General features: G+C 38.7%; 1 protein-coding gene across 1 annotated transcript in view; it reads right to left on the bottom strand.

Moving 5' to 3' along the window:
* Positions 1-25,528, bottom strand: part of Cntn5 (contactin 5) — a 1,188,481-nt gene that overhangs the window by 372,171 nt on the left and 790,782 nt on the right. Inside the window, exon 7 of the mRNA XM_087905876.1 lies at positions 5,292-5,387. Within this exon, the coding sequence (XP_087762002.1) occupies positions 5,292-5,387 (96 nt within the window). The remainder of the gene's footprint in view (positions 1-5,291; positions 5,388-25,528) is intronic.

The raw sequence follows: 25,528 nt of genomic DNA, 5'->3' as shown, positions 1-25,528 counted from the left end.
TGGCTGAAGGAGTTTCCACAGCATATCCCCCTTTTGTCTAAATAAGAGAGTTCTAAGCCTAATACAAAGCTATATATAATAAGAATAAATTCAACTATAAAAATTAGAATAACAACCAGCATAAACAATATCAAGCAAGAAACATATGCTGAATGTTTCAATAATTACCCTATCATAAGGAGTCTTATATTAGAAATGCCTTGACTAAGTCATGAGAAAAAACTATGACTATCTAGTCTTCAACTCCATCGAAGACCTACAATTGGCTGACTATATCCACATAAAACCTGAGAGACCATAAAAAAAAATTAAGATCCCAAATACAGAGCTTAGCACAGCTTCTTGGTAGTTGCATTTTTCCCCCCTGAATGGGCTCTGTTTGCTGGCAGCTACAACTCCTTCAAGAGAGGTCTTCCTGATTCAGCACTGACAGAGACTTCTTTGTGGAGGGCTTACTGGTTCAGACTAGTTGCAGAAATAGCTCTCACTCTTTCAATAGGCTGAGCACTTAAATGGGATCATTGAACAGGTGTTACAAATTGCTTAAGGGTGACAAAGATCCACTGCAACCCTGGAGCTGGGGCAATGTGCATGGTTCTCAGAGGCAATGAACACACCTCTTCCATCCATGTTGGACTGGAAGGAGCCAACAGACATTGCCAGAGTTGGTTCTAGCCATGCCTCTTAGCTTTTTGTTTTTGTTTTTTTATTTCAAATGTGAGCTCCTTGTCAAAAAATAATTACAGGCATGCAATAAAGATAGATTCAGATAAAAAACACCTCTAAATGGATCATGGTGTTGGGAGAGAGAAGAAAAAGAATATGGATAGTTATAAAAGGAGGTAAATGGTTCTCTCTCTCTCTCTCTCTCTCTCTCTCTCTCTCTCTCTCTCTCTCTGCCTGAAAGGGCTTTTAGACACTGTGGCATGGCTTCTACTTAGCATCTGGTCGGCTGAACTGAGATTTGCAACTTTAATGCTCTTCTTATTTCTTTCCCCCAGAAGTTGGCAGCACCTCTGCAAAGCTGCTAAGCAGAGGTTGCACCTGTACACCCTTCACTTAGATCCTCACCTTTTGTGTTGCAGACCCACTGAGTTCCGGTCATTTAGAAGGTGCATCATCTTTTGGAGCTCCTAAACTGAGCAAGTTTGATAAATACAGACCAGCCATCAAAGTACTAAAGGAGCTACCCCACCTGAACAGTTAATTTTATAATCAGTTGAAGAGAAACTGCAATCTTAGATACCACTAGCAATATGCTTATACTATGCCACATAAAATTTTCAATTCTGCCAACATTCAACAGCTACTGAACCAGTTGGTATATTATAAGTATTCTAATCAATACTATTTTGTCCTTATAGTGTTTAAAAATTAAAAAAAAATATTTGTAGCCTACTTCTTTTGCGGATCAGACCCTAAAAATTCTGCTTGAGGAATCTTACTCAATCCCACAGCTACCTCCTTATCTGTGTGCTAATCATGCCCTAGAATTCGAGATTGTTGCTATCCTTTGGCAGTGTGGAATACCTACTTGTAGTTAAGACTGACTGTATTCACGCTCTAACTAAACTTTTCATTAGCCAGCATCTTCAGTTTGGACTAATAAAGACACTGGCCAGAGACTAAGGTTCTCTTTTACTTTCAAAATTACTTTGACTAATGAATGAACAGAAAATTGCTAAGAGTAAATATGTTTGAAGCAGCTGAGGAGCTTTGAGTGGGTTATGGCTGCTGCGGAAGGGAGACGAAGCTTTCTTCAGATGTGTGGCCAACCTCTGCTGTATGGTCCCATGCTGATGTGTGTAGGGGCAGCACTAATAAGATTCAGTGGGAAGAGGAGGAGTAGAAGGAGGAAGGAAGAAGAAGAGGAAGAGGAGGGGAGGGGAGAAGAAGACATGAATTTAGGAAGAGGATATGGTAGAGCATCAAGAAGGAGTTGGAGATCAGGTGGGAAGGATGTATTTTTATCTAACTCTATTGCATTCATGTATTAAATTAAAAATAAATTTGAAGAAAACATATTCCAAACATTAAATACAAATAGTATTTTATGCATATATTCTCAATAAAAGAAATATTAATATTTAAATTAGTGAACTGTGGTCCTTCATGTAATGTTTCTGCAGCTTGGCTCATCATCGGTACCATGAGGATGCTAACTTTTAAACCACAGCCATTTCTGAGGACAGTGTGATTACTGTACTGTAGAGTGGCATATTTGAATATACATTCATTATAGACTTAAGCTTTTTATGCTTGGTCCTGAGATATAATGATGAGCCCCGAGGATGCTCCGCAAGCCCCTCACTAACTGAGCGATTTCCTGAGGCTGTGCAGCTTCCTGTTTTTTCTCCTGGAAATTTTAGGTCTTGGTGTAAGCTTTTGAGCATTTCTGCACATAATTAAACCACGATATACTTGAGAAGCAGTAGCAATCAATGTTTTCTTTAGAAGGGACAAGGTGGTGGCAAATACCTCCAATCCAAGCTCTTCCTCAGCTTCAGCAAGAAGATCCTCAGTTGAAGGCTAGCCAATTTGTCGCTGACCAGGGAAATGGTACACACACACACACCCCACAACCCCCTCTTCCACACATAGACACACACATCCTGTGCATACCCACATGTGTCAGTTTGGGATATAGAACAAAATCTTCTTTCTAAAAACCAGAAACAATAGTTAATCAAAATAACTAATTTTAAAGGTACTATTTGGGAGGAATTCTTTTCAATGTTTTTATACAGATTTTTCCTTCTCTATATAATAACCTGAATTCCAAAATGTTTAAACAAACAGAAGTTTAGTTTTGTTAAATAAAAATCAGTTTGGGAAAATGAGTTTAACAGTAGATAATTGCTTCCTTCTAGAGGAGTGATCAGCTGAGCATGTAAGTAAGATGTTTTCCTCACATGGTACTAGACATGTTTGCATGATCATCTCTTGGGCATAAAAGGAGAATTTAGCAAAGAGTTCATCATAGCTTTCTTTGAGATTCAAAGAAAAATGTGCTTTTCATACACTTTTGAGGGGATGAGGAAGAGACCTTGGAGATATTCTGACCCTGGATCCTCTCTGATGGCTGATCTGTTTCCTCACTTGCTAGAGCTCCCAGAGAATCATGGTCACTGCTCTACTCTGAGACATCAGTGCTGGAATGGGGTAGGGAATGACTCCAGCACTGGGCCCTGTGCTGCATACTGGGGACATAAATCGGAACAGGGTGAATTTCATAGCAAGAAAGAAACCCCAACCTCCTATGAGAGGTACAAATCATGACATATTTAATTCTGATACTTTATCTCACAAAACAAAATTCTCCTAAATGGAACAGGAAAAAGAAACGTTTGAAACAAAGAAGGAAAATAAGAGAACAAACCTGAATGAAAGCTAGCAAAGTGCATGCCCTGCGAGCACCTCTATCGCCCTTTGGATGATTCTGGAATTTGGGTTTGAGATGTCGATCACACGTCAGGTTATAGTTATTTCTGAATTTCACAGCTCCAAGTTCATGTCTTCAAAGTCAAGGCAGCTGATGAAGTTGGAACTTGTGAGTGGTGCCCATTTTCCCTGACCTGACTCTACAGCAATTATTTAGAGTATACTTTCCTGAGGCATTTTCCAAGTGCTCTGCCCAGAGAAAGGAGCATGGCCCCCGAACAGAATTTCTATTTCTCAACAACGGTGACCTCTAACATTTCAGGTTTCAGAACCTACTTTGGTGAGAATATAAAATGTTATAATGTGGTTTTTATACAACTGCTACAGATTTGAGTTCACTTTTCTGTTTCTCAGTTGTCTTCATTTACAAAACAAAAAATCAAAAAGAGAAGTGACCGGAAAGGCTTGCTTAATATACGACTAATCCTCTTTGCGTTATTCTTATGCCCAGGTCCCTGATAGTCATTTCTGCCCACAGCCTTAACTCATGGTTTTCATCTATGAACACATGCATAGATCCATTTATTAATATTTTCAGCCCCAATTCTGTGCCAATCTGTGTCTCAGATGTGTGGGTGCAAAATAGAGTGAAACCTACAAAATTTTTGTTATGGTGTGATTTACATTATAACTTAGGATAATGGAAAATGACATTGTCAAGTAAATGCAGTTATACACTGAGTTAAATGACGAGCATTGTGGGAAAACAAAGCAGAGGTAAAAATGAAAACCGTGGAGTGAGAACTCAAATGTTGCAGGTTAGGAAAGGCTGTGCTAAAAGGGTGTGGCTGTGAAGGATGGATGTGGTCCTATGCCTGCAGTAGACAGAGACAGACCTAGGGGACTGCTAGGGGAGCAGTGCGCCCAGGTACCCGAGGCTCACTGGTCAAATCAGAAAGAAGGTGGAGAAACCTTATGCAGCCAGTGGTGGCTTAAATCCACCCACTGTCCCTTAGTCCATTCTAGTGTTTTCTCACATGGAAGATACAGAAACACAGCAAGAAAGTCACCTACAAGTCAGTGATAAGGCCCTCAACAAACCGTGCCCATGCCCACCCTCTCATTAGGGTTCTACCAGCCAGAGCTATAAAAGTGTCCCTGCTGTTTCAGCCATCCATTGGTAGCCTTTTGGCCTGGCAGCTTGAACAGACTCACATCCAGTCTCGTTTAGAGTCAAAGCCAGACTCCTTACAGCGGCTTTGAGAATTCACCATCTGGCTACACATTAATTGATATGAGACTCTTTTAAGTTGTTTTTCAGGGAGGGCATACTGAGGTACAAAGAGATCCACATTGCTAACTGCTGAACTTGAACAAAATGAGTAGGTTAGCAGCAAGTTGGCAAAGCAGTGTATGATGATTTGTAACCCAGTCTACTCTTCTCTTCCCTGGTAACATCAAAAGGTTACTTTTTTGCCTCACTTTGATAAGCAAGAAATAAGGTAACTATTGCTTTGTTCAAAACTTAGCAGTTTGGTTCTACTGTGGCAAAGAGCACCATAAGCCATCACCTATGGAGCTCCATTGTGAAACAAGGGACTCTGGTCACTTGCTCTGTTCTGATTCTCCAGTCACCTTTGCACTTCGCATGGCTCTTGCACTCTGGACCATATATTGCTCACCAATGGTGGCAAAGGCATAATGACAGCAGTTGACATAATGGGAAGAAAACAATAGTATCACAGAAGAACAGTGCTATGTAAGGTGTATGATCAGTAACTACTCATCATGTCGATACACGTCATGACGGCCATGCACATGTCAACTGTCATGGTTCCCTGTCGCACAGTCTATGAGAATGAATAAACAGTACATGAGACTAGAGGTAACATGGAAGATTGGTACTGTACCTGGAGAATGAGGTGGCGGGGAACACATCAGAACAACCCCCTGGCCTTCTCTCACAGAGACTGCACTTCTTGTCCGGCCACTAAAATTTCCCAGATCTGTCAACACAACACAACATTTAGATGTCATGTACAAAATAAACAAATATTTAAAAGTACTGTGGAAGATTTCACTTATTTTTCTATTATTATCCTGACAATGAGTCTTTTGTTTATTTTTTAGGGTCGGGAGATCTAATAAATAAATCTATAATCACCCAGTGTTAAATACAGCAGTTTAAAAAAGTCTAGTATTCACAACAATACCACATTCTTTATGTCTATTTACTGTGCATTCTACGTTGTCAATGCTGAAGGAAACTAAACAACACAATATTTGCACATAATGGTCATTTCTCAATACTATTGCCTGTATACTGACTTTTCAGTGAGGAAAGCCTGTCCTTCACAGCGAGGTCTACACAGTTGTTGGGGTGGCACATGCCCAGCCTGCTACCTCATTAGCTGCCATGCTACAGTGCTGTGTAAAGCTAAGCATGAGTTTGCAAAATGAGAGCGACATTGTGCTCTAGCGGGATATAATGAGGTTATGAAATGTTCTTTTCTGTGAGAGTGGATGTGAACGTCATGTTCATTCATTTTATGGAGGGATAAAAGGGGACCTCTGAATTAATTATACTCATCTATTTTGGATAGTCCAGGAATATTAAAGCTATTGAAACTTATGTGTATATGAGACAGTAGTGCTGGTTCTTTTGCCTTTCACTTAATTACATTACATTTGCACAGATCGAAAACAGTCCTAAAAGAAAGTGGTCCTGAAGTGGACAATTTGTATGTATTTGTTGTTTATTGATCTATTCATCACATCTCCCACAGACATTATCTCCCTGTCTATAAAGTAGTCTGACCAGCGTCATGATTTTGAGAATAGTTTCTTGCAAATAATGATCTATTTTCTTGGATAAATATTGTCTCAGGATTGAGGTCTATAGCATCATTGATAGGGGAGTTCAGCTCACAGAGAGAGGACTGCTAAACTTGCCTAAAGATGAGATGGTCTTTCAGGGTTCCTAATTCATGAAAGAGTCTGCGAGACATTCTGCAGGACACAGTAGATAGTGACTGAACTGCCTTTGAAATTTCCTGCTTCATGGAAATGTCTGCTGGATACTATGGGCCTGAAGGCTGAAGATGGATGCTCCAATGGTACAAAAGAACTTTGGGTGACTGTCCAGGCAGCAAGATGTCTCTGTCATTTCTAGAGTTTGGAAGTTGCTTATTTCTTGTTTACTTAGATAATATTATATCCTTTTGGAGTCTTTGATGGAGTTGAAGAATGGTTAGTTATAGTTTTCCTTAGTGATGATAAAAGATAAAATAGATATAAATATTGTGACTGTAATTCTTCCTTTATAACTGTTTTGTTATATGTAATTTTACTATGTTAAAGTTAAAGCCTTTCTTTTTTGTTTAAACAGAAAAAGGGGAAATGATGGAAGAGGGTTGACTGTCTATGTGTTACTTTCATTGGTTAATAAAGAAACTGCCTTGGCCCTTTTGATAGGCCAGCAATTAGGTGGGTGGAGTAGACAGAACAGAATGCTGGGAAGAAGGGAAGTGAGGCAGTCGCCATAGCTCTCCTCTCCGAGATGGACTCCAGTTAGACTCATCCCAGTAAGCCACAGTCAAGTGGCAATACGCATTAATAGAAATGGGTTGAATCAATATGTAAGAGCTAGCCAATAAGAGGTTATAACTAATGGACCAAGCAGTGTTTAAAACGAATACAGTTTCCGTGTATTTATTTCGGGTGTAAGCTAGCCGGGATCCGGGCAGCGGGAACGCAGCCTGCTGCTCCTTCTACACATCATGTTTCCATGATAAGATATGCTTTTTAAAAAATATTCTGCCATCCTTTTTATTGTACATAAATTAATTTTTAAAGGTTTTTCTCTATTTTATGAAAATACAAATTAGAGCCTCAAGTTAACTGTATACTGTCCTAACAGCTGATTAAATCAATCAAGATAATCTACTGGATGGATGTGAAGGAGGCAACAATTAGTTCTGTACATGTCTCCATCCTCTTATACAGTCCTGAGTATTAACTCCAGATCTGTGTGCTAAGGCAGTATATAACAACGAGGTAGTCTTGTCATTCCATCACTTTGAAATTTAAAGGCAGGGTCTCATTCATTTGCTCATGCTGTCCTTGAACTCACCATGTAGCCCAGGTCTAGCATGTCTTCCATATCTCCACCTCTGCCTCCCCAGTCGCTGGGGTTACATGAAGGCTTGGATATTTTAATGAAAAATGATTTCCTTAATTTTTAAACTCACAACCAAATATTTTTCAAATAAAGTGATGGAGGACTTAGACTTAGTGAAGACATAACAGTGAGTAGAAAGTAGAATGTGGGGAAAATTGAGACATTTACACTAACTGTATTGCTACAGGGTGAATAAGGAGGCTTTTTACACAGCAGCAAGACAGATGAGAAAGAACAATCTAGATAAGTTATTTTATAAGGTAGGGTGTCATTATTGAAAAACAAGAAAAACTGAATATTTACATAAGAAAGAAAACGCTTCCATTTGGCCATAAACATGTCTCCTTCAAGACTGCTTCTGTGTATATCTGCCAGGAATAATGTGTGTCTCTTGGTGAGCTTCATTAACACAGGCAGATACACATATTGCACTTGTATGTGTTTGTGTGCGGCACACATGCACATGGCTCATATCTTGAAATGCATACACATTGGTCCTTTGCAATAGAGCCTGTATCGTTTTCTATCTGGAAAGTGCTCTCAATACAAAGGTAAAAGTATGACAAATGTTTAAAGTTGCCTTTCTGGGCTTGCTGCCCAGAAGGACAAGCCAAGGTCACAGAATGAGGCAGCAGGTGTTCCAGGGCTCCAGCATATCCTCAGGGACTGTTCTTTCTCCCTAAACTCACAAATTTATAAAAGACATAACCTGCTTGGAAATCAACGTATTTAGTCTGACTATTAAATGATTATTTAAAAACACACATGCTTCACACAGTTATGCCATGTCTTTGATATGCATTATGTACCATTTTTGGTTGACTTATTGAGTTAAAAAGAATATTTTAATGTTGGGTCCCTTGAGGCCTTTGCACCCTCACTTGACCTGTCTTGTACTCTTATGGTTGGTTGTTCTGAAAACAGGAACAATCTGTTGTTCTCAGCAATGCTTCTAAGGATGTTTACCCCTAAGTCATGTGAGTTGTAGTGATGAGCTTCCTGCTTTTGCTGGCCCAGCCTCCCCTGCTGAGGGCTATATAAACTGTGTGAGAAAGTAGAATAAAGGCTTGCCTGCAGAACCTGAAGTTGTGCTGTGTGTTAATCCTGATGTCCCTCGCTCAGAGAACTACAGTTGCCATGCTGGTACACCATTTTAATAGACAACAATTCTAAATTCGAGCTTCTATAGGGGAGGTTAAAGTGCAGAGATTGCCTATAAATCAAAAAGGAAGAAAGGAAAGCCACAGGATACTTAACTTGAGTTTGCAGTGACCCAAACGACCACACTCTGCTCTTTGTGGTCACTGGGCATCAGTGTGAACACAACACAAGGCATCTCACAGAGTTGCCTGTGGTTCGCTATTTACTCAGAATTACAGCACTCATGTTACAAAGCCAAATAGAGTTTTCAGTTATAACCACTCTTTGATGTTCAGAGATGTTCTAATTTTTATTTTGTCTTGGTTTGGGGGAGGCTAAGTGCAGAAGCACAAGCCTTCTACAGACTAGGTAAGCACTCCTTTACTGATCAGTATTCCCAAGCCCAGATATGATTAATTTTTGGCTCGTAGTTCTGGATAGAGGTCAAGCAGCCACATTTGGTGGTCCTATCTTTTGCCTTCATCAGTCTGCTTCTAAAAACTGGTGCTGTTGAGTAGGAGGCTGAGGGGGCAATTTCACACCAAAGTCCTTATGATGTAGGTTTTTAGCCAACCCCTGCATGGATCCGAAGTCTTTCCCATTGAGAGAGAAAGTAGATAGCCATATTTCAATCATGAATTCACTTGAAAGTTAAATGCAGAGAAAGAACAAAAAGTTAAGTGTTTCACTTTTGTTTTTGTTTTGCTTTTTCTCACATGAGACTCTGTTTGATTTAATGAAGCATGACTTACATGGCAAACCTTCTGGCTAGTATAAACTGGGTTCAAGCTCACATAGCCTAGATTGAAGCCGACAGCACATTTTGGAGGTTATCAGGAAATCTGGAAATCTTTCAGTAATCAATCATTCAGCATAGATGTTTATCATTTAAATAATCTTACATGTTTTGTACTGAAGAGAGAAGTGAGCAGTGACAGTTTTCAGGAGTGTAGGCTTTATTGTTCTGCAGTTGACATGAAGCCTGAGTACACAGATTCCACTGGTATGGTTCTGAAACCACAGTTTGAATTTTAAACAGTAAAGAACTCTTACTGAAACTACTATAAGTCATATGACTCTCAGACAAATAAGAGACTGTGTTTGTGATCCAGAACCCAGGAGCTACAAAGTTGGCCTCTGATCTGAGCTTCCTCACTAAGAAGCACAAAACGCAACAAAGCTGGAATTGCAACTGCAGATGATAGGATCATGAAACCTTTGCATGCAAAGATAGGCCTACAATAAGTGATATGACTGACAGCCCCAGATGACAGACTGTTGATTCTGCACAAATGATGTCCTGTACTCTGGCTAGGTAGAAGACAAGTGTCTTCCTTGCTTGTCTCTATGGACACTGCATTCCAAACAGGGCTGGGTACCAGTAATTCAGAAAAGGATACAGACCGTGGTCTAATTGTGTTGACTTGGAAAAACTTGCCATAGTTCAGAGATTTCTGGGCCATCATATGGGTGCATGAGCCTGAAATATCATACAATTGGTACAACCATATTCATGAATAATTAATACATGCCTCATAACTGTAAGGTATAAACACATGGATGCAGTGCTCATCTCTTCCTTCCTTGCTTCCTTCCTCCCTCTTCCTCAGCTTCTTCTTTTCCTCCATTCCCTTTTTATTTTCCATCTGCCTTCATAAACAACTTCTGTTAGTTACTATTTTCTTTCTTGTGTTGAAAATACAAATCTTGCTTTCTGGCCATTCAGCGGGGACTTCCCCCTGGCTGCTGCATTACTCTTCTTATCCCATCCCAGCTTCCCCCCCCACAACACCTCTCTCTATCTGTGGGGTCAGAGGATTCCCCAACTCAGTCTGCTTTGAAGCTGAGACTCTGGGGTCAAAGTGGTGAGGGAAATGCTGCAGGACTTTCTTTGTCCCACTGAGCCTACAAACAGAAAGCACGCCCTTTTGTCTGCAAGGTCCCTGGCCACCCAGTGGCCCAGATCCTGTTCCAGAAGATCCGTCCTTCCAGAGGGGTCCCTGGCCAGCAAGTGGCCAGGATCCTGTACCAGAAGATCCATCCTTCAGGAAGGCAAACATGCCTTTTTGCCTGTGAGGTGTCTGGCCAGCAAGCAGCCTAGATCCTGTACCAGAATATCCATCCTTCAGGAGGGCATCTGAAGAAAGAGATGGGCATGTGCCAATACAAGAATTCCTCCAACAATCTGAAAAACAACATGATAACACCAAAATCGAGCGGACATACAATAGGAAGACTTGAACACCCTAATCCAGAAGACGTAGAAGAAATAGACTTTAAATGTAACATTATGAAAGTGATAGAGTCTCTTAAACAGGAAATGAAAAACTCCCTTAAAGAAATGGATGAGAAGAATAACAAAAGTATGAAGAAATGAATAAATCCCTCAAAGATATGCTAAGAAACCAAGAAAAAGCAATCAAACAAGTAATGGAAACAGTTCAAGACTTGAAAACTGAAATAGAGGCAATGAAGAAAACACAAACTGAGGGACAGCTGAAAATGAAAAATCTGGGTAAATGAACAGGGACTACAGAGACAAGTATAACCAACAGAATACAAGAGATAGAAGAAAGAATCTCAGACACTGAAGATACTATAGAGGAAATAGATTCATTGATCAAAGAAAACAGCAAATCTAACAAATTCTTAATACGAAACATATAGGATATCTGGAACACCATGAAAAAACCAAACCTAAGAATAATAGGGGTAGAAGAAGGAGAAGAACTACAGTTCAAAGGCACAGATATTCCTAATGAAGGTACAAGAAGCATACAGAACATCAAATAGACTGCATCAAAAAAAATCCCCTCACCATATAATAATCAAAACACAAAACATACAGAATAAAGAAAGAATATTAAGAGCTGCAAAGGAAAAAGATCAAGTAGTGTACAAAGGTATACCTATCAGACTTACACCTGACTTCTTTATGGAAACCATGAAAGCCAGAAGGTCTTGCATAGAAGTGCTGCAGACATTAAGAGACCATGCATGCAAGCCCAGATTACTATACCAAGCCAAGCTTTCTTTCACCATCAATGGAGAAAACAAGAATAAAACAAGGAAATGGAGAAAAGGATAAAAACAAATTTAAAAAATACGTAGCCACAAACCCAGCATTACAGAAAGTAATAGAAAGAAAATCACAACCCAAAGAACCCAACAACATCCACAATAACTTAGACATCTAACAACCCTTCACAAGCACAACCCAAAAAAGGGAAACACACAAACTCTACCATCAAAAAAAAATTACCGGAGTTAACAACCACTGGTTGTTAATATCACTTAATATCGATGATCTCAATTCATGTATAAAAATGCACAGGTTAAGAGAAGGGATGCCAAAGCAGGACCCAACATTCTGGTGCTTGCAAGAAACACACCTCCACCACAAAGACAGACATCTACTCAGAGTAAAGGGTTGGGAAAAAGTTTTTCAAGCAAATGGACCTAAGAAACAAGTGGGTGTGGCTATACTAATATCTAACAAAATTGACTTCAAACTAAAATCAATCAGAGGAGATGGAGATGGACACTTTATACTCATAATAGGAACAATTCATCAAGATGAAGTCTCAATCCTGAATATCTATGCCCCTAATATAAAAGCAACCATATATGTAAAAGAAACATTACTTGAACTCAAAGCACACATCAAACCCCACACACTAATAGTAGGAGACATTAACACTTCTCTCTCACCAATGGGCAGGTCAACCAGACAGAAACCTAACAGGGAAATAAGAGAACTAAGGGAGGTAATGAATCAAATGGATTAACAGACACCTATAGAACATTCCACCCAAATAGGAAAGAATATACCTTTGTCTCAGCATCTCATGGAACCTTCTCGAAAATTGATCACATACTCGGTAACAAAGCAAACTTCCAGAGACACAAAAAAAAATTTTAGTAAACACCTGTGTCTTATTGGATCACCATGGAATAACATTAGAATCTAACAACAATTCAACTCCCAGAAAGCCTACAAACTCAAGGAAGCAGAACAGTCAACTACTTAACCACCCCTGGTACAAGGAAGAAATAAAGAAAGAAATTAAAATCTTCCTTGAATTCAACGAAAATAATGACACAACATACCCAAATCTATGGGATACTATGAAAGCAGTGCTAAGAGGAAAGTTCATAGCACTAAGTGCCCACATTAAAAAAATGGAGAAAGCTCACATTAGAGACTTAATGGCACAGCTGAAATCTCTAAAAAAAAAAAAGAAGCAGACTCACCCAGGAGGAGTAGAAGACTGGAAATAATCAAACTGAGGGCTGAAATCAACAAAATAGAAACACAGAAAACAACCCAAAGAATCAATGAAACAAAGAGCTGGTTTCTTTGAGAAAATTAACAAGATTGACAAGACCCTATCCAAACTAATCAAAAGGCGAAGAGAGAACGCACAAATTAACAATATCAGAAATGAAAAGGGGGACATAACAACAGACACTGAGGAAATTCAGAGAATCATTAGGTCTTGCTACAAAGGCTTATATCCCACAAAGTTGGAAAATGTAAAAAAAATGGACCTCTTTTTAGATAAATACAATATATTAAAATTAAATCAAGACCAGGTGAACAATTCAAATAGACCTATAAGTCATGAGGAAAAAGAAGCTGTCATAAAAAAAACCTCCCCACCATCCAGGACCAGATGGTTTTAATGCAGAATTTTACCAGAAATTCCAAGAAGAGCTGATACCTATACTCCTTAAGGTGTTTCACATAATAGAAACAGAAGAGTCATTGATAAACTCTTTTTAAGAAGTTACAGTCAACCTGATACCAAAACCACACGAAGACTCAACCAAGGCAGAGAATTACAGACCAATCTCACTCATGAACATTGATACAAAAATTCTCAATAAAGTACTGGCAAACCAAATCCAAGAACACATCAAAAAATAATCCATCATGATCACGTAGGCTTCAACATGCGAAAATCTATCAATGCAATCCATCAAATAAATAAACTGATAGAAAAAAACCCATATGATCATTTCATTAAAAGCTGAAAAAACATTCAACAAAATTCAACACCCCTTTATGATAAAGGTCATGGATAGGGTAGGTATACAAGGATCATATCTAAATTTAATAAAAGCAATATGTAGCAAACCAACAGCTAGTTTCAAATTAAATGGAGAGAAACTCAAAGCCATTCCACTAGAATCAGGAACAAGACAAGGCTGTCCACTGTCACCATATCTCTTCAACATAGAGCTTGAAGTTCTAGCAATAGCAACAAGACACCATAAGGAGATCATGGGGATTCGAATCAGAAAGGGAGAAGTCAAACTTTCATCATTTGCAGATGATATGATTGTGTACATCAGTGACCTCAAAAACTCTATGAAAGAGCTCCTACAGCTGATAAACACCTTCAGTGATGTGGCAGAATACAAGACTATCTCCAATAAATCAGTAGCCCTTCTATACACGAATGATAGAGAAGCAGAGAGGGAAATCAGAGGAACTTCATCTTTCATGATAGCCACAAATAGCATAAAATATCTTGGGATAACTCTGACCAAGGAAGTGAAAGATCTACTTGACAAGAACTTTAAGGCTTCGAAGAAAGAAATTGAAGAGGACACCAGAATAAAAGGATCTCCCATGTTCTTGGATGGGTAGGATCAACATTGTAAAAATGGCAATTCTACCAAAGGTAATCTATAAATTCAATGCAATACCTATCAAAATCCCAACAAAATTCTTCACAGACCTTGAGAGAACAATAATCAACTTTATATGGAAAAACAAAAAAGCCAGGATTGCCAAAACAATCCTATACAATAAAGGAACTTCTGGCAGCATTACTATCCCTGACTTCAAACTCTATTACGGAGCTACAGTAATGAAAACAGCTTGGTATTGGCATAAAAACAGAGACGTTGACCAATGGAATTGAATTGAAGACCCGGATATTAACCCACAAACCTACGAACACCTGATTTTTTACAAGGGAGCTAAAAGTATACAATGGAAGAAGGAAAGCATCTTCAACAAATGGTGCTGGCATAAATGGATGTTAACCTGTAGAAGAAGGAAAATTGATCCATATCTATCACCCTGCACAAAACTCAAGTCCAGATGGATTAAAAACCTCAATATTAATCTGACCACACTGAACCTAATAGAAGAGAAAGTGGGAAGTGGACTGTATCACATGAGCACAGGAGACCACTTCCTACGTATAACCCCAGTAGCACAGACAATAAGGGCAACATTGAATAAATGGGACCTCCTGAAACTGAGAAGCTTCTGTAAAGCAAAGGACATTGTCATTAAGACAAAAAGGCATCCTCCTGAATGGGAGAAGATCTTCACCAACCCTGCATCATCAGACAAAGGTCTAATCTCCAAAATATACAAAGAACTCAAGAACCTGGACATAAAAATTCTAATTAACCCAATTAAAAAATGGGGGTACTGAGCTGAAAAGAGAATTCTCAGCAGATGAAGTTCAAATGGCCAAGACACTTAAGGTCATGTTCAACCTCCTTAGCGATCAGGAAAATGCAAATCAAAACAACTTTGAGATACCATCTTACACCTGTCAGAATGGCTAAAATCAAAAACACCAATGATAGCCTATGCTGGAGAGGATGTGGAGCAACGAGAACACTTATCCATTGCTGGTGGGGATGCAAACTTGTGCAACCACTTTGGAAATCAGTGTGGCAGTTTCTCTGGAAACCAGGAATCAGTCTACCTCAGGATTCAGCAATACCACTCTTGGGAATATACCCAAGAGACGCCCAATCATACTACAAAAGCATTTGTTCAACTATGTTCATGGCAACATTATATGTAATTGCCAGATCCTGGAAACAACCTAGATGCCCCTCAATTGAAGAATGGATAAAGAAAGTGTGGAATATATACACATTAGAGTAGTACTCGCGGTAAAAAATAATGACATTTTGAATTTTGCATGTAAATGGATGGAAATAGAAAACATTATCTTGAGTGAGATAACCCAGACACAAAAAGATGAATATGGAATGTACTCACTCATTAGTGGACTCTAGCCATAAACAAAGAACATTAAGCCTATCGTTGACAAGCCTAGAGAAGCCAAATAACAAGGTCAACCCAAAGAAAAACAAATATAGATTCTCTTGGAAATGGGAAGCAAACAAGATTGCTGGACAAAAGTTGGGAGCATGGGGGTGGGGTGTGGTTGGGGAAAGGGGAGAGGGAAGGGAGAAGGGAAGGACTGGCAAGAGTTTGGGGGGGTGGGAGGGTGAAGATGGAGGAATGATAGATATACGAGCAGGGAAGAAGATATCTACATTAAGGGAGCCATTTTAGGGTTCATAAGAGACTTGGCTCTAGAGGGGATCCCAGGTGTCCATGGGGATGTCCCCAACTAGGTCCTTGGGCAGCAGAGTAGAGGGTGCCTGAACTGTCTTTGCCCCACTATCACACTGATGATTATCTTGAATATCACCATAGAGTCTTCGTCCAGCAACAGATGGAGATAGAGACAAAGTCCCTCATCAGAGTAACGGACTGAGCCCCCAAGGTCCAGTTGAAGAGCAGAAGGAGGGAGAAGATGAAGAAGGAAGTCTGGACTGCAAGGGGTTGGTCCACCCACTGAAACAGTGTGCCTGTTCTAATGGGAGCTCACCAAGGCCAGCTGGACAGGGACTGAATGAGCATGTGATCAAACTGGACTCTCTGAATGTGGCTGAAAATGGGGGCTGACTGAGAAGCCATTGATAAAGGCACTGGTACTTGTTTCTACTGCATGTACTGGCTTTTTGGAACCCTAGTCTATTTGTCTATTTGGATGCAAAGCTTCATAGGACTGGATGTATGTGTGTGTGGGGGAGGGGCTTGAACTTCCCACAGGGCAGGGTTTCCTGACCTCTCTTAAGGAGGAAGGGGGAGTGGGGAGGGGAAGTGGGGGAGCCAGAGGGGAATGGGTGGAGGGGAGGAAGTGTAAATTTTTTGAATGGAAAAATAAAAAAAATACAAATCTTTCTTTTCCTGGATCTTTTCCTGGATATTGATAGCTTTGAAATTATAAGTTTAATTGACCCTCTGTCATTGATCTTTCAATAGCTGAGACTATTGGTCTATGGTGACAGACCTGATCATATGCTTGAGTAAACTGATGAGTAGATGAAACAAAGGTAATGCTATATGGACAGAGGACTCATAAATATTTTAAGACCAAAACTGACTGGAAACTGAGGAAAAGCATGTATTTATCTGATATTACAAGTTAAGAAAGATTTCCTCCTACAAGTCTTTAAAGACAACATTTTTTTGGGGGGGAATAACAGGTATGTTTGCAATTCATTAGGAAGCTTCTCATCTCATAGGGATTTACACATGTACACCTGGAACACCACTCCCTGGAAATAATTATTTCAAAGACCTGGAGAGAGAGAACACAGTGAACTGAGAAGAAATGGGTAGGGGGGATCTGGAGTATGAATTTATAATTTATGCATACTAAACACAGTAAATTGAAGCAACTATCTGATCCCTTTAAAGAACAAGAGACATGATACAGATTTGGGAATGTAGTGTTCTGGCAGATCCGTTCCGTGAGTGTGGATTTTCATCTCTTAAACACCTGAAGGACAAGTTCCCCATACAGGTTGAGGATCGACTTGTCATTTGCTGTGCACTTAATGCACTTATCCTGTAGGTGGTGCTAGTGGCTGCAATCTGCAGGCGCTCAGAGACTCCTTAGTTATACATTCACAGTGCTGTGGACACACATTTGATTGGGTACAAATCCTAAAGGTTTTCTTAAAATTGAGAATTGGACTTCCCATACAATGTAAAACCATCAAAAGTGGTAAATTCCACAAAACTGCCAGCAACTTGTGTCTTATTTGTTTTCTGCAATGAATACATATTTGGCTGTAAGAGGTCAGTCTCTGAGTTCAAGCTTCTGTGATTGCGATAAATACATGTTTTACAACACTGCCTTTCACGGAGCCTTCCCTTGCGTGAGCCATTATTTATGTTCTATCCTCAGGATTATTTATGTTACTGGAAGAGTTTTTTTGTTTGTCCTATGACACATATGACAAAACATCCCTTAAAAACTGGTCAGCTATAATTCAGACATCTCTTTAATATTAAAAAATACAAAACCCAACAATTTAATTAAGCTAATTGTAGCAACTGTCATCTTTTCTACAAGAATTTCAGCAAGTTGGAAAATGTGTGTGTGTGTGTGTGTGTGTGTGTGTGTGTGTGTGTGTGTGTGTGCGTGTGTGAGAAAGAGGGGTGGGAAGAGAAATGTGTGTCTGTGGATGGCTGTGTATGCATATGTATACTTGTGTTCAAACACGGAGTGTTTTGTACGCTAGTCAGGCAGTTACAAATACCACTAAATTAATAGGAAAAGCAAACAAAAACAGCTTGTGCTCATACACTTGTTAAGTGATAAGTTGATCAATCAAAACTTATGTGACTGATTCTCAGTTTCAAAAGCTTCCGTTAGGTAAGGAGCCATTCAGTATTTTGAAGTTGTACAAAAAAGTTTTTGAAATTTAGGCATAATCTTCAATAATTATAGTTCATTAGACTGTAGTTTCTAAAAGGTAAGTGGCTAATAAGACTGGGAATAAGGAAGAAAGTATTTATTTTATTTCTTTGCAGAAAGATTTATAGTAGCACTTCCTAGTTATATAGCAACTCTCTGCATGTGATATCTACCACCACAGTCTAGTAGCCAGGATTCTTGTTTGAATGTTTCACTGCATTTCATTAATTTTTCTCAGGAGCATGTGCATGCAGGAAGCACAAACCTGCCATTTCATGTTGGTAGAGGTTAGAGAGCAGCTCGTGGGAGTTGAGTTTCTCCTACAACCCTGTGGGTCCAGGAAATTCATCTTAGGCCACTGGGTATGGTGGCAGGTGCCCATATCCATGGAGACATTTCACTAGATCCAAACCTAAGATTCTCAATAGCTACTCTTGAAATAAAACTGTTTTAATGAATGGTAGCTACATGGAAAGCCACAAAGATCTCAAGCTTAATGGTGCTTTATTGTCACTTGTGAACTTATAGCTAATGGTCAATGGGAGACACAGGGTGGGTCTGAGGGCTCCATTTGTTAAAGAGGACACAGAAATCTTACAAGGTTAAGTGACAATAACAGAAATTCAGAGCCAGGAGGACAGGGCAATTCAAGATCATTACATCAGTATTTTAAATAGCAGGATTTTGTTTTCTTTTTTTAATCTAAAGCTGCATTGTCAACTGCTAGCTTAGAATGTTTCTTATTGATGTAATTATTTCTTTGTTATTTATATTATACTATATGGAATAGTACTGCAATTCTCTTAAATATTTACTCGATGTTAGCTGTGAATAGAGCACAATAGCACATTTCCAATAATGTAATTCAATAAAACTTATTTCTGCAGAGTATCAGTTTAGTTAATTATAGGCATATCAAGAATATACTTTATTAGGCAAAAGTAAGGACTGAATTTAGATACAGCTGGGATGAGAGAAGGTAAATCTAGAAGTGGTGATTACAAGTCCTAATGATACTTCTTAGGCTCTCAAGAGATTGAATTTTCCATGATGATACACAGTAGGTCAGTTGAGCAAGAGCTTGCCATGTCTCGCTGCTTCTACCGTGTGTGTATTATAATCAGACACAAATCTTCCAGCCAGTGGTCTACTAATTGTACATTGTATATAAAGGAAGCCAGATCATTTTTCCTTTGAAAGAGGCATTTTAAAACTCATTTATAAGTGGAACTATTTTATGACTATTTAGTAAAATGGTAAGTTGTCCAGAGAGCATGATAAACATAGTTTCGAAGTTAGAATTTTTCTCTCGGGTTTATATACTACAAAATGTTATTTTAGTCATGAATGCACACATAAGACAATATTCTCAAATATGACATGATGTATGTAAGTGTGTTAATATGATGTATGTAAGTGTGGGGATGGTTTATTAACCCTGGAAGAGGCTCTAAACTTTATTTGACAAATACATATGTAAGTACATAATATAATTATGGAATTTCTAACTCAATTTCTTTCCAAATCCTGAACAGCACCAACTCAACAAAGCCTTAGGGAATTGAAGTTGAGAATTTATTTTTATATGAGATTCCCCTCTGTATGCTATCAATATGTTTTATTAACATTGGTAATTAAAGAAGTTGTTTTGTCCAAAGGCTTAGCAGAGTAAATTTAGGCAGGAAATCAGAACAGAGACATGGAGAGAAAGTAGTCGGAGTCAAAGAGATGCCAAGAAACTGCTGAAGGAGAACAGTACCAGTAGGCCACAGTTTCATGGTAATTCACAGATTAATAACAATGGGTAAATTTAAGATGTAAGAGTTAGCTAGAAATGTGCATAAGCTATTGGTCAAACAGTGTTGTATTTAATACAGTTTCTGTGTGATTATTCATGTCTGGGTGGCTGGGAAACAAGCAGGAAGTCTCTGCTTACAGAGGATGATGGTTCATGCCAGTAATCCTAGTACTAGGAAGGCTGGGGAAAACAGAGGGACAGTGAATGTGGTGCCAGTTCTTGCTATATAATGAGAACCAGTGTCAAAACAACAGGGTGGGGGAGGGAAGGAGGGAGGAAGGGAGATGTGGATGGGAGGGGGAAAATAAAGAACATAGTGTATAAGAAACTTTGCATATTAAAGACCCATAGAGTTGGGGGAGTAGTGTCAAGTAAAACTCACAAGTTATTCATCATGAGGGTTCCTGCAAGCCACAGATCTTTTCACTGAGTCTCAGATAGTTTTCAATCTTTTGTTAAATGTTCTCTACCATTTCTTCAGTCTCTCTCCTGTAGGGAGTTGGTGAAGTGTGCTGTGGACTTGACCACAGTCATGTCAAAGACCCTCAGATAAATAGGGATGGCAAAGCTTTCCCAGCCCAGGCTCAGGGAATGGTAGAGCCCTTCTCTGGTTCAGTTACGACTGTTATGAAAGATTGACCTTTAGCTAAAAACAGTATATGCAGAAACTATGAACAACAGCTGCTGGGGACCTCTTAGCTAGATTAGCCAAACCTGTCTCCTCCTTAAGCTGTATAAAGTGGACCCACTGCTTGAATAAGGTATATAAATAAATATACTGCTTCATGGCTACTACTGCTGCTGCTACTCCATCGGAGCAAATAGCCAACCCAGTGTTAGCAATTTTTCCCGGGTCTGTGTGTCTGTCCTTTCTCCATTCCCTCTTCATCACTAAGTCAAGTTTCCAGGACTCAGTTGCAGGGGCCACAACACTCTCCATTCACTTCATCCGCCAGCCTTGGTCAGCTAGATCACCTTTTATACTTTGACATGTCACATGCATATTGACGAGGAAAATAAAAGTAAATAAAACAGACACAGTTCATGATGTCCACAGACAAACACAACCACCACTGACCCCTGGGTCTAGGACATCTGCTCCAGGAAGCACAGGTATCTCCTTTCCTCACAGTAACTTAAATATTCACTGATTGGCTGATTTTTAAGAAACTATCTTTGGTTCTGTGTATAAAATTGTCCTTGTCAATCTAAGCATCATGCACTTTAATAAAGTAGCAGATTTTTTTCTTTCCTGATCAAACCCAGTTCCAAATTGCATGAGACTTTCAGTAATCGTAGTCTCTTGGCTCATACTGTGAATAAGGGAGGATTTTCCATAATCAACTAATATGTATGCTTGAGTGTTTTCCTCTACTAAATTTGTTTTCCACTGCTGTGTGTGCTGCAGAGCACTTGGGACAGTCCCAGCGCCATATAGAGTGCAATGCAATGTAAATCGCTGCCTTCCTGATTCCCCCGGCTCATTTACTGCTTTACACTTAAGGCAAGTACAGCCAATTTGCATATATTTCTTTTAAATGATACAACCTTAACAATTCTATCTGCATTTTTTACACCTTGCTTAATTAAAAACCTTTTAGGCAGCTTCTCCAGCTCATGACTCAGCAGCTAAGTGATCACTTTTCAGTCCATCTTAGAATTTGATGAAAACCTTGTTTTCCTTTAAGGCAATTATCCTGCCACTGCCCTTGGACTAACAGTCCCTTTCCTCATTAAATATGTTTAGAAGTTGGAATTGTAATCTTTGTTTAGGGTATATTAAGGAAAAAAATCATTTTGGATAATGCACAATTTTCTAGATGATTGCTATGTATAATACATTCTACATATGGAGAATGCCCATTATGAGAAGATAAATACTAAATTATTGCAGGCCAGAAACCTGGGCACAAGAAATAAATTCCCCAGGCCTGGTGTACAGAAATTAGTTATTGAATAAAGTGCATCAAAAGATTACTTGACGCCAAGTGAAGTGAATAAATCTGATTCATGTACTTTTTTGACTAGATTTATGTCCTGATGCTGGAATTTTTAAAAAAGGTACTTTTAAATAATTTCTTCAAATTAGGCTACTTCTATGTGGAAATCTTTAAACACATAAAGTAAATCTTTGGAGAATAAAGCTAGTTGGGACCTGAAGGATGAACCCTCCATAATTGTAATGCGTTATTTTCAGTTTCCATTGGCAGTTGTCTCAACAGCTCCTCTACTGTCAAGTACGTGAAAGTATTTCCTAGGCATTGTTGGAGGTACTTCAGAAAGACATGTTCATTTATCAACCAGTTATTGCATCTTTATGACCCACGGGCTAAGGGCACCCAACAGACTAATCTAAGGTTAGACAGAATTTTTTTTTTTAATGTAAGGTGTTTGATAGTAAATATTTGAACTTGTGTAGCTAAAACAGCAAAATCAAGGGCATCACAAAGTACTATAATAATTTTTACACACAAGATAACACTGTTTTTAATATTTTATCCTTTAAATGTGCTACACAAGCATGAACAACTGAACTGAGTGCCCGGGAGCAATGTGAGAAAAAAAATGGAGGTGCACACTTATAATGGAGATAGATGGTAGATATCTTGGGCTTACTGATTGGGAATCCTAGTTAAAATAGTGGATTCCAAAATGTTGATGTCCCCTATCTCAAAAAATGCTCGATGAAAACTGGGAAATATTAGCCTGTGACTTAGTCATGCTCACAAATGCAGAGTCAAGATTTTGGAAGCATTCACTAGTATTGGAGTCATGTACCTTCCACTTACATTCCTAGAACCATGGATAAGCCTTTGTCTTCTTATGCATGCAATGCCCTTCATCATTTTTTTTTTTTGCAATACCATTATCAAAGGATAGATTTTGGGTTTATCAAACATAAATTTAGTTTACAGACTGGTTTGTAGTGAGTTCTTCATAAATATTATTGTTACTCTATTTGGAAAGAAATATATTTATCCTGTATCCAGCATCTCATACATTTACTGAACTGAGCTCAATATTTTGTTCATTTCTTTTTTCTTCATTAAATAAACATTGCTTCTCTTCTTACTGTTTGTTAGTAAAAACTAAATACTTCTGTTTTGATTTCACTTGTTTGACTTCTCAAACAGGCTGTTTCTCTGTAGCCAAGGCTGGCCTGGAACTTATGATTTGTCTAAAGCTGATAATGTTCTCATGCAAACATCCTGCGTCAGACTTCCAGGTGATAGCTGTGAACCATTATATCTGTCTGTCAATGTTGTTGGATAGACAAACCTAAATTCTAAGTTGAATTAGATTTGAAAAATTTTAGATCAGTCTGTTCTTGAATGAAGAATAAATGATCAATAATTATTCTCTAAAATTATGATAATCTTAACAACTCACAATTTCAATATACTATTTAATCATATTTATTAAAGATATGAAGATGATGCTAGCCATGAATTTTCTTAGTATTTACTTGATACTTGCTACCTGCAAAATATTGTTCTTATATATCTATTTACATATACACATAAGAATATATATTCATTTAGCTCTTCTTTTAGAATTTTGTCCAGTCCCCCTATTGTACTAAAAACATTTATTTTGTTGAGGAACTGACACTCAGAAATATTAGGTAATCTATCAATGTAATACAGCTAATGAGTTACCTTCCAGTCACAGATGGCTAAGACTCTCATCCACAGTCACTATGCAGATGTTTTAACAACACCAATATGTAAGAGTTACAGTTGTGGAGACACAAGTGATTCTATCAGTAGAAATACTGATGACAGAGTAAATTCTAAGAGAAGTAGAATCAGAAATCACAAGTGATGCATTTGGTAAACACCAAGGAGCTACTGACTGAAGAACAGCACTACAGTGCTGAAGGCAAAGATGCACAACACGTGGGCTTCGCTTTGTTACATTTATTTTGTATCATTCTTTTTGTAATGAATATAAATTCTATGTCAGTTTCATGTAGAGGACTTATAAGCACTGAAAGCATGGCCTTTTGAATATCATTCAATGATACTTATTTTTAAATTTTGTCTTTAAAGAATCCAAGACTTATGTATTTCCTGTGTGGCCATCACTATCTTTTGATTATACAGTTTCTTCATTAAAATTGTAAATAGTAACTATGCTTTAATAGATTTTATAAGTTTTAATAATATTAAAATTAATAATATAATAGTCTAATATTTAGACACTAATATAGCTTCCTTTTTCAGCTATTTTACAGTCATCTAGAAAGCTCAAGATCAATATTAAGCTACGTGACAGGAAACTGAATCACACCTTCAAAAGGAATGTCTCAGACATTTCTCTGTGTAGTGTAATCTTTCAAATTAGGACTAATGGAAATCGTCCTAATACTCTTCCATTTCACAAAACTCTTATTAATGTTAAAAAGTTGACATTTGCTTTGCTTTTACCTCAGTATTTGAAAAGCACGTCAAGTCTTAAAGTAGCTTTTCTGTTTTATATTTTAATATATTCTAATAATATTATTCTTTTAATTCCTTAAGAGTTAAGAAAACAAAACATGTGACATGTCATGAGGTGGTGCATGACTTTAATTTCAGCACTTGGGAGCAGGGTTAAGCAGAGCTCTATGAGTTTGAAGTCAGCGTGGTCTACATAGTAAACCCTATCCTACAGCCAAAAATAATTGATGCTATGCTAATTAGCTCAAGTTCAAGTTCAATGCATTTATACTCCAGTGGTATTTGTTTCATTTACTTTATCATGCCCTATACAAGGTCACACATTTTACATTTCTTCTGCTGACTAGTTCTTTGTAGGGCCCTGTCTCCCCTTACTCCCTGGGGTGCAGTCTCTGCAGACAGTTCTGGTCAGCCAGCTAAAGCTTCCTGCTGTCCCTGTGCTCACTCTGCCATAGCCTGGTGATTTAGCTGTAGGGCACTCTTCATCTTTGGTATGGTAATTTCCCACCTGCCAGGGAGAATTCCTACAAGGCCTCAAGGTCTCTCTCCTCTGCTGTCTGCTGTCCTCTGCCTCCTGCCTGGGGAGGAATCCCTATGGTGCCAGGTTCCCTACAGTGCCAGTTTCCCCTCTGGCTGGGAGGGAATTTCTTTACTGGGGCCAAGGTATATTAGCTTGGCATTAAGCTGAATAAAGTGGCATTCGGTGATCTCTTGTCAAATGACCATGGTCTCTTGTGTCTTTTGTTCAATCTCCAGGCCATTGCCCAAACTCGCGGAGGTACAGAGGCACACAACCCGTACCAAGAAGGGTAAGGCAGAATTGGGTGTTACAGTTCTTGATTAATAAAGCCACCCCTCCTTTAACACCCTCAGATTCCTCTATGCTGTGGCTCACCATAAGACTGCACAGGAGTGCTCACACTGTTCTGCACCTGTAGGTATTTCCCCAATTTTTAATTTCTCATAGTTTAGATTAAAAGCTACTTGTTTAGAGTGAACTTCAGTTAAAGTGCTCTTTTCTTCTGTAATATGCATATGCATACAGATA

The sequence above is a fragment of the Myodes glareolus genome, chromosome 4 (genome assembly GCF_982192425.1).
Source record: "Myodes glareolus chromosome 4, mMyoGla1.1, whole genome shotgun sequence".
NCBI lineage: Eukaryota > Metazoa > Chordata > Mammalia > Rodentia > Cricetidae > Myodes > Myodes glareolus.
The sequence above is the reverse complement of the archived record's forward strand: the minus strand, read 5'-3'. Positions and strand labels throughout refer to the sequence as shown.